At 37.2% G+C, this 10,947-nt stretch overlaps 1 protein-coding gene across 13 annotated transcripts in view; it reads right to left on the bottom strand.

Moving 5' to 3' along the window:
• Positions 1 to 364: 364 nt before the first annotated feature.
• MGAT4A (alpha-1,3-mannosyl-glycoprotein 4-beta-N-acetylglucosaminyltransferase A) overlaps positions 365 to 10,947 on the bottom strand; it is a 119,460-nt gene continuing 108,877 nt past the window's right edge. For 5 of the 13 annotated variants that reach the window (XR_010148998.1, XM_054677288.2, XM_054677309.2 and 2 more), the window contains 2 exon segments: positions 6,981 to 7,093; positions 6,761 to 6,850 (listed from right to left, as the gene is read on the bottom strand). Coding sequence is in view for 10 of the 13 variants with exons in the window: in XM_054677288.2 (XP_054533263.1) it covers positions 6,824 to 6,850; positions 6,981 to 7,093 (140 nt within the window). In the remaining 3 variants the exon portion in view is untranslated. 13 annotated transcript variants of the gene reach the window in all.

Below are 10,947 nucleotides of genomic sequence, written 5' to 3'. Positions count from 1 at the left end.
CAAGATCCCTTCTAACCTTTGGAATCCTCTATAAACCTGTAGTGTCAGTCAAACGGGAGTCACTGTACTTCAGGCCCTAAGCATCATTAGCAGCATTTTCTACATTAAAAACTTACTTATAGCCCCTAAATATTTTAGATCAAAGAGGCCCAGGTAGCTACTCTTATTTTAGGAACTGTATAGTACATATAATAAAGTGAACATCAGCATAATATTGGTCATCACTGTCTTAACAGTAGGGCTTTTTTTTTCCCCTTTCTTTAAAGACTTTACAAAACCCAATAAAGGATCCACTCCTTTTTCTAACTGAAAATGGATAACTAGTATTGTCTCAGTGTTAAAATTAATAATAAAATACTACTCATTAAGTTTCACCTATTTTTATTAGAAGGAATCTTGAATTCAACATGGCTTTTTAAACTTCTTTATTTCAAATACACATGAACGGTCGTGGCACAGAGAAACAGTGATGAAGGCACGATCAACAGGACCAGTTACTAGGTTTTCAATTATAGCAGCAAATCTGAAAATAAATAATCTTCCTTTAAAAATCCAACAAGTACCTAAAATATTACTACAGATAGGAATCATTCAGCCAATGAAGACATTTTAAGGAAAATATATACAATACATTTAAGAAAAAAAAAAATCTGGTACAACCTGGCAAGGAGATTCCTCAGGCAGCTTCTCTAAGGGATGCTTCCAGAAACATCCCCTAATGCAGACAACCTTTCCAAAGTGTTCTGAATGGGACACTTCAGTTTTTCCATTCCATAAATGAAACACAATTGTTACACTTTGCTGATTTCTAAATCTTCTTAGAAAACATTACTGCCTACACTGAAATGAAAAGTATCAAATCTACTGGCAGTGCATCTTACAGTACTGTCGATAGCAGCCATTTTTAAGGCTCAGAGAATATGTCTTCAAAAGATATTTTCACCAAATTTGAGCAAACACTGAGCATTTCAAATAAATAATGGAATGCTAATCAAGCAAAAGTACCGAACCCTTGGTTCCAGGACAGTTTGCTAATTACTAATACAATGAAACAACTAGGAGCAAGTGACACATAAAATAGCCTCCCTAAAGTCCAAGAGTATTAAAATATTCCCCACAACAATCAATCTTCATTTCAGAACAATTTTAGCACCACTTTTTTTTTTTCCCACAATTTTGACTGCAACATTAACAGTGGGAATGATACTTCGCGCAAAGTGCTTTCCCATCAATGCTCAGTTTACTTTCTTGAATGAGGTCTTCTAAATTCTCAGCTCAGATGCGCTCTGGAGTGCCAGCTTGCTCCTTCCTGTTTGTTCCTTTGAAAATGATCTAGTTAGTGCCCAAACCGGGTGAAGGAGTGTTTCAGGTAAGAAGAGGAGTTGATATATAGGTGTTGATACAGATATGTATAACAAAATCCTCAGTTTGGTTGGGTCTTTAAAAAATACCTTTTTAGCATTGTATGATCACATGCATTAAAGAAAGTAAGCATACTAGTTATCATAGCATATAAGATTCATAATTTAAAATGCACAACTACCAAAGTCAAACAAAATTTTACACACTATAAATACTGCAACATAACTTGGAAAAGTTCCTTTTCTATAAAGGGATTGGACTGGATAAAGTTCCCTTAAAACACTAAGGTATGGTTATGACTCACATTTCTCATCTTCTGACAGTCTTAACCTCTCATTTTCTCTCTTTTAGTTCTACTTGTCTCGTATCAAGGACATGGCAATACAGTAAAAATAAGCACAAAAATTAATGGACAAACCAAAATAAAACTTCATTAGCTATTAATGGCTTGGAAGCAGAGAGGTATTTGCAAAACATTCTCAAACTACAAACATTTGGCTGGCCCATACAGGATTTGATCTGTGCTAGATGATAAAAAGAGAAACTAAGTTTTGGTTAAAAAAAATTAAATCCCTCAATACACAGATTATCTGATCTCTACAAGGCAAAGGTTATTTTTGCTCTTAATGTATCTAAAACACCACTGTTAATCATTCTTGAATTTACTTCTGACAGGCTCAGAGCAGTCTAAATCAGTATAAAGTAACACCTCTTCTAGAAATAAAAAAGATCCCTTACACACTGTTTCAGTCCTATTCCTATAGTCTCATTCTAGCAGTTCCTTTACAAAACGCTACTCAGTAAGATGCTGCAACTTTGCCAACAAACGTCCAATGAAGACTAATTGAGATCTCTGGCGAGAACATCCCCAACGAGGTCCAGGTACATGATTTGCTACTAAAGACTTTATTCATGCATTTACCAAGAAATATCCAGCATACTACAGGGAATCAAGTATGAAGATTTCCTCTTTACCTCTTTTAAAATACTGTATTCATTTCCTATTCCTACATAACAAATTGCCACAAATTTAGCAGCTTAAAACACCACTGATTTATTATCTCATAGTTCTGTAGGTCAGAAGTCCAAGCAGGCTTAAGTGAGTTCTCGGCTTAGGGTCTCACAAGGCTGGACTCAAAGTGTTGGCCAGGCTGGGTCTTATCTGGAGACTGGAGATGAATGCCTTTCCAAGCCTATGAATGAGCTTATGGGCTGAATTCAGTTCCCGTGGCTGTAGGACTGCAGTTCCCAGCTCCTTTGCTGTTAGCCAAGGCCTCTCTCAGCTCCTCAAAGCCATGTGCATTCCTTCTCATGCAGCCCCCTCTACCTTAAAACAGCAATGGTGCCTGAGGTCCTTCTGCTTTGTCTCTTGACTTCTGCCACCAGCCCGAGAAAACTCTCTGCTTTTAAAGGAGTCACAAGATTTGATTAGCCACCCCCAGACAGTCTTCCTTTTGCTACATAACATGATATAATCATGGATCAAACAGGTTCCACCCATGCTCAAAGTGGGAGGATATTATACAAGGTCATTGGCGGGGGTGTCAGTAGGGGTCATTCTTAGAAATTTGCCTACCACAAATATACACTGTTATTCACTAGAATAATCTCTCCAAACGTGCTGTTTCCACATAACCAGTCTTTTCTTTGAGGGACAGCACTGTTGGGAGACAACCTCTTTTTCATTATTATGATAGATTTTTTAAAGGCCTTCATAATTTTGCTTATAGTTTTAAAAATAACAACACCTTCTAATTACTGACTAGTGCAACCACTGATTTGAGAAGATACACACTTTGTTCAAAGGTATTCAACCATCTCCAATTGTTGAACAAATACACACATACGTATCTACAGCCTACGTGCTAAATAATCCTTTGCGTTAACTTTTTCCAAAGCTTTTCAATCACACTGTCTGTTCTGACTACACAGTATGGTACAGCGCGTGAAAGGAGAATGCATGAGACGAAGATAAAGAACTTAAGAAATCTTACATTTTAGAATCCTAGAAATGGGTCCTCAGCTTTCTCTTCTCACCCAAAATATTCATCATCATTTGCATTATGTTCTATTCCCATGTCTGCTTTTAACCTCATGAGAATGTATTAATTGTGGTTTCTCAGCTGTTCATAATTAGCACTCTGGACACAGCACTGTTCAACAGAGCTTTCTGCAGTGATGGAAAAGTTCTGCATCCGTGGTGTCAAGTGTGGTGGCCACTAGCTCCACATGGCCACTGAGTACTTGGAATGTCACTAGTGTGTGTGATGGCAGAACCGGGTAAAAAAATGTTTTTATTTAAACAGCCCCCATGTGTCTACTGGCTATATGTGTTTTTAAAACTAGTCCCAACCTTTGACACTTTTTCCATTTACTATTTTGGTAAAATGATTCAGTGCCCTCTCAAGGCAAAGTATTTACCTTCTTCCAGTTCCAGGGACTCTTCCCCTCCCTTAATCTTCTGCCCTCACACTGCTCTTAAGGGCGACCACTACAATTTCCTGCTTGGGGAAAGGATGGCTGCTTCTACTAGTTGAGTGCAGAACTGGGCAGAAAGGAGGGAGTAACTAACAGTGAGAGGCCCTGAGCACCCACCGCAGGAGAGGACAGATGAGCAGTATGAGCTGCAGGCTCGCCTTAGGAACCTGAAATCTGGTCAGAGAGACAGCACACACCATACACACAAACAATCAAAAACTAGACAACCGATTGTGTATGCAAGAGTATGGCAATGACAGCAGGGAGAGGGAGTTAGAGAAAGGGAGCTGGACATGGTGGCACACACCTATAATCCCAGCACTTTGGGAGGCTGAGGCAGGAGGATTGCTTGAGGCCAGAGATCGAGGCTGCAGTGAGCTATGAGAGCACCACTGCACTCCAGCCTGGGCAACAAAGCGAGACCCTGTCTCAAAAATAATACAAAATAATAAAAAGAGAAAGAGGAGGGCAGGCTGGAATAATTGGTCTCACATCCAGATGCTGACTGGCCACCTGCCACGTGCCTGGCACGCACCCTAGGCACGGGTAGATTCATGGGGAGAGAAGCACAAAAAAGTCCTGGAATGATAGGAAAGATTTGGCTAAAAGGAGTCTTGGGAACAAGAATGAGTTTCTTGGGAACAACAGGTGGACCAATGCTGGGAGGGCAAACTGCATGAAAACAGGAAAAAGCTAGCCAGGCAGGCTGTCTTTAAAGAAGTTGTAACAAATCACACCAGGTGCTGCAATAACTTTCTCCTCCCTAGATTTTCAGAGCATGGTCTTTCTTCATGAAACCAGAGTTGGCAACTGAGGAACCAGGGACCCAAGGGTACTCCTAAGCCCACCTGCAGAGATTTTTACTTCTGGTACTCAGTTTTTTTTGCAGTAATTTAGTATACCAAGCTGGTGCCAAAATTTTATGACAAAAGGTTATTCCTGTTTTTGAATGAAATTTGCTCATGGGCACTGGGCCAAAGAAATTTGAGAAGAAAAAAATTCAAGAAAGTGAAAAGTAAATTTAAAACATCCTAATAAAAAAATTTCAACTGGCCTTTAACTGACATAAAAATCATTTTTGGCAACGTGATTGACTTTTCAATCAAGAAAAGTAACTAAAAATTATAACAACAGGGAGTGATGGAAATAATTGTACTGTATCAGTGTTTCCAAATGTTTGCACTTTGTAACACTGCACAGGAAATGATGCTATTTCATGCTGTTGGTTCAGCACATTGGGTAACTAGATGAAGCTCCTCCAGGCTACAGCAGCCAGCTGGAACCTTGCCCCAACGCTAGGCCCCAGCCAGTGGCCACTCTGAAAGCTCAGCAGAATCCATCTCTGCCCGTCTGCAACCAACCTGCAACCCACTTGTGGCACCCCAGTGTGTCCAAGCAGACTGGCTGGGAACTGATGTTGATACTTCATCTTTTTTTTTTTTTTTTTTTTTTTTTTGAGACGGAGTCTAGCTGTGTCGCCCAGGCTGGAGTGCAGTGGTGCGATCTCAGCTCACTGCCAGCTCTGCCTCCTGGGTTCACGCCATTCTCCTGCCTCAGCCTCCCGAGTAGCTGGGACTACAGGTGTCCGCCACCACGCCCGGCTAATTTTTTGTATTTTTAGTAGAGACAGGGTTTCACCATGTTAGCCAGGATGGTCTTGATCTCCTGACCTCGTGATCCGCCCCCCTCGGCCTCCCAAAGTGCTGGGATTACAGGCGTGAGCCACAGCACCTGGTGATAATTCATCATTTTTTAAAAGTACTTTTATAAAGATCACTGATTGCTGAGACCGGTAATAGTCTTTGTTTATAGTAGTAATATCATTTGGAATTGCATGTTTAAGAGTAATAAATACAGTCTCTTGGACACGGGACTCACTTACCAGTTCATACTACAATAAAATCATTTTGGAAAATATACTACTAATAATATATTTCACCAAAAAACAATATTACAATTTTCTTTAAAATTATACCAATTATGACTCATACAATAGCAACACCTAGAAAACATTTTGTCTGACGTCATAAAATGAGTGCAGATATAAAAGAATCAACAGCAGATAATGCACCTAATTCATGGATTAAAGACAAAGATTAAAAAGGAAAGAAGAGTTTGTCATTTTACATATCAGAGGAAATATAATAAGTTAAGTCTACAATAATCTGGGTTGAATGCATCACACTTACACATTGAAAATTTATCAGACTGACTTTCTGTGGCTATACACCATACACAGTATAGTAAAGTAACCCTCAGGAAGGACGTTAGTCTTTAAAATCTTGGCTTTAAGGAATGACAAATGTCTTTGAAAATATTTTGTTCAGTCACTGTGATTATAAAAGTACTTCAGTTAAGAAATCCATCTATAATCAATCTTAAATGGCAGTGCATTTGAAAAATGGCATTGATTTGTAATGTTTGCATTTCCAAAGAAAAATATAGAAAGAACTTAAAAAAGCAAGGAAACTGGTTTTCAAAAAAAGTATCGATTCAAAAATCTACTGCACAAAAATATGTACTTCTTAAGTGTTTCTAATAAATTAATTCCATAACATTTTTATGTATATTTATATATATAATCCCTGATAATCTATAAAAGAGGGTCTATAATAGTAAAATAAGTGAACCTCAAAAGTACCCCCTTCATAAAATGTATGTAACATTAGTTTTTCTCAAATTTAAAGAATGTAACAATATGTACAACTCTTATGTATTAGTATAATACCAAAATAGTACAAGTCATATTAACAGGCTGTCATAATTGAAAAATGTTTGAGTCAAGTTAAAATCTGAGGACAGCTTAGTTTCAAACAAATACAATTATTATGGGAGATTCACTTTCCAAGTGGAAATGACAATCGTCTTATCTACAGTAGATTTCACAAGAGGTAGTGTTCAAGTAGAAATAAAAAAAAGATACATGCTTAACTATCTTTAATTAACAAATTCACAGGAAAAAATGTGTTGGTTTCTCAGATGATCAGTTGGTGGCTTTTTTAATATGAATCTGAAATACAAAATCATAAAAGGTATGATAAAGCTGTTAATTCTCAATTCCAAAAAGGCCTTAAATACAAAATAAAAACATAATAAAAATGTAGTTTCTAAGTTGTTTCACTGATTTGATATATACTTACCTCGTTAAGAATGGCCCAAACAGCAGAATTCTGAATAACTGAAAGTCGAAAGGCTGAAATGGGATTCAGACTTGGATCCACCATTCCTTCTGCAACACCATTCTCAAATTTTCCTTCAAAATAAAAATCAGTACTTGTTGGATACACCGAGATAAGCAAACATAAAATATCACTGAGTTAAGGCAGGAAAGGAATACACCAAAATATTTCTAGTAGATGTCTTTTGACAGGGCACAGGTAATTTCTTTCCCCCTTCTTCTTTCTACTTTCATTCAGCTTTTATATTTTTCATGAAGAAGTGCATATTTAAAAACTTCACAATTTACTTAATTAGGCAGAGCTATAATTTTTCTCACTACAAATTAAAAAACAAAAATATATTTGTTCTTATATCAACAATGTTTTAAACTATAGGTTTTTTGTAAATTGTGATTTACCTAAATCTTACCAAAATATAATCTGTACCATCACGCAGTCTGATTGCTTTGAATGTTAAGTCAATAACAAATTTTGATTTGTTAATTAAATACGCACACAGTTGTTCACCTTGAGCAGGGACTCAATACAAGTGTATTCTTTCCAAAGGCACATTTAGAAGGAATTAAGAAATAATGCCTCCTCTACACAGTTCAATATAAAACTCCACTATAATGACAAGCTAAAACAGGCTCTCCTATAAAAATAAGGACCAAGAACCATAAAGGGTAACATGCTGTGTACCACTTTTCTTGCTATCAGGAATAACATCCATCTTAAAATAAAACCAAAAAATGTTGTCAGAAAAGTGACAAGAAAATGGTTCATTGTGGGCCAAATTTCTTTAAGCCAAGGTTGGTAAACTTTTTCTATAAAGGACAGTCCTTGTGGGCCAAGAGGAAATTTGAGATTACTATGTAGGGTAATATATACAGGAAGAGAGAAAACAAATTTTTACAAATCTGAGGTGGAAATTCAATATATAATGATAACTGAATACAATATATATTTTTTGGTAATATAGGTATACCAAGGAGAAGAACATAATTCCTTTTGGGAGTATAACATTTCACTTAACTGGGGTTCAAAGTTAGTGTTCCCTATAATCAAAACTGACTGCAAATGTTCCCTTGTTATTGTTGATTGATAATGATATTTTATATACATCTTTGAAACGTTCTTTCACACAGCCTAGGTGCTGCCTAATACTGATATCAATCCACAAACACACGATTTTAATGGGGCACATGCATCCCTTGGGAGGCACTTATGGAATTCTATTTGATTTTCCTTTTGGTATATTATTAGCCTTCTGGTATATTATTACACTGCAGATGAATCATTTCCAATTGAGATTTAGGTGAAGTTCCTCAATTAAATGGATTTTGAGATATGGAAATTTCTCTTTCATTTGTATTGAGGTCCAAAACCACTGCTGGGACTATAGTTTGAGCTTGGAAAGCGCATCTGCCGTAAACTTGTGTGGGATGGAGATCTTGCTTCCTGTTTTAACTTTTGAAAGCATGAGAAATGTATAAAGAGCTTGATGGTGCTTCAAGTTCAATGTTAACTGTCATTAAAATGATTTGACTGCAACGTTAGTTTTGCATATAAGCACCATTTTGTCTTGTAATTTTAGGTTGAATTCATTAAGAAACAATATTAAGTCTGCAGCAAAAACTAGTTTTCTTTTTTTTTTCTTTGAGACAGAGTCTCACTCTGTCACCCAAGCTGGAGTGCGATGGCACGATCTCAGCTCACTGCAACCTCTGCTTCCCAGGTTCAAATGATCCTCCCACCTCAGCCTCCCGAGCAGCTGGGATTACAGGCGTGTGCCACCACACCTGGCTAATTTTTGTATCTTTATTAGAGACGGGGTTTCACCATGCTGGCCAGGCTGGTCTTGGACCTCTGACCTCAAGTGATCCACCTGCCTCGGCCTCCCAAAGTGCTGGGATCACAAGCGTGAGCCACCATGCCCAGTTTAGCAAAAACAAATTTTCAAAGTGATAATAGCTGTTGAGGGAAGTTCTCATTTGGGAAAATTTCAATCTTGGTCCTGAACTCAAAAAAACTGCAGTAAATCTTTACCACTGCTAAGCCACTGAACTGCTGTGTGGCAGGACAAGTCAGGATATTCAGTTCCTATTTCTGACAAAAATTCACAGCATTTGTGATGGCTAAGTCCATGAGAGTGAATAAGGTTCACTGTTGACACTTTCGTTCAATGACATATGACACATTCAAATCTTTTCTGCAAAGTACCTGGCTGATGAATAATAAAATAAATAACCATAGGCTTTAAATATCTTACATTTTTTTCAAGCTTTATAAATTAATGCAACTAAGCCATCTTCTCCACAAGTATTTTTTTTTAGCACCATTTGTTGAAGCACATCTTAGCAGATTCTACTTCAGGTTGTACTGAATTTGTGTTTTTTCAGCCTGTGTGAAAATACTCTTCTCTGTAGTTGTTCCAAACAGACTATTTACAGGGGCCAACTCTCAGTCTCTTCAACCATGGCACTGATTCCAAGTAATAACTGAGCAGTACCAGTGACAACTCCGTCAATTCCTCAGGAGCCAAGAAAAACACTCAAAATAATCTGCTTTGTTTTTTGAATACTGATATTGCTCCCAATGTCCTTAAGTCTTCAAACAATTGTTATTGCTGAAAGCCTCCTATCCTTAAATAAGTTTACTTTCTCTGCACACATAACTTTGGCTGCTGCTATTAACCATGATTTAATTAACTCGTGATTGGTAAGTGGTTTTTCTTGCTTAGCTAAAAAATAAGCCACTTGAAATACCACTTTGGGAACAGCCTCATTTTTATTTTTAGTGAAGAAATTCTGCTGTGATGAGATATTCCATTCTAAAGTTTCTAACTTTTCTGACCATTGCTTTCCTGTGAGTTGGGAGTATCATTGTATTTAGCCTAATAACGTACAGCTCTCACATAACTGCACAATAACTACAATGACTTGCCAACAATTTTGTAACATAACCCACATTCTACTGTGTTAAAAGCCACAATGCTCAAAATCTACTTTTCTTGTTTTGATGATGGATAAGTACTTGTAATTTTAAGTCAGAGTGCCATGATATGTGTGGCTCTCAAAATACTGTCCAATTATAAATGCATCATTGTGATTTGCAGTACTCTAAGCAGCAGTGCAAAGCCGGGAGAGCATGACCTCGATCTCTCCTGCACCTACTCACTCATCTTTGCTGTTGGAGAGTAGAAGCACACACACACACACTACATTAGAAAATCAGCATGGCTGTCTTCCAAAAAAACTTTATTTATGGACACAGAAATCTGAATTTTATATAATTTTCACATAGCACAATGTATTCTTTTTACCTTTTTAGCCATTTAAAAACAAAAAAAGAAAAAGACGACTTTTTAAAAAATGTTCTTAGATCACAGACTATTCAAAAACAGGTGGAGGACCAGATGTGCCCCATGGACCGTAGTTTGCTGACCACATGCTGTTACATTATGCAATCCATTGTCCAGTCTCACAGCATAGTTAATAGATTAATAATAAAATAAGGTACATTCAGATTGAAAACCACAGCAGAGCAGGCTTGTACTAATTTATATTGTAAATGTTGAACCTATGAGCCTCCAAAGTAATGCTTTTATTCAAAAATTATTAATAAACTTATTTCATAGAAGTTTGTCCATACTTGGTGCTGGACTTGGGTAGCAGGTAGGTGCTACCAAAAATTATTATTGAATATTGAATTAGGCAGGGGATTCAGATCTTAAAAATATTGCAAAACTTGGAACATTTTAACCAATGCGACATTGAATACTGTCACCTGATGAGCTCATTTCATTAGAAAAATAATTACCAAATGATAACTAGCTCATCAAAACACTCTTGCCCAGCAATTTATCCTCTCCCATGTATAAGAACAGTACATACACTACCGCAAAAGATTGCAAACAACCTAAGTATCCATCACTAGGAGCCTGGCC

This window comes from Pan troglodytes, chromosome 12 (genome assembly GCF_028858775.2).
Source record: "Pan troglodytes isolate AG18354 chromosome 12, NHGRI_mPanTro3-v2.0_pri, whole genome shotgun sequence".
NCBI classification, from domain to species: Eukaryota; Metazoa; Chordata; class Mammalia; order Primates; family Hominidae; genus Pan; species Pan troglodytes.
This window is presented reverse-complemented; position numbering and strand designations above follow the sequence as displayed.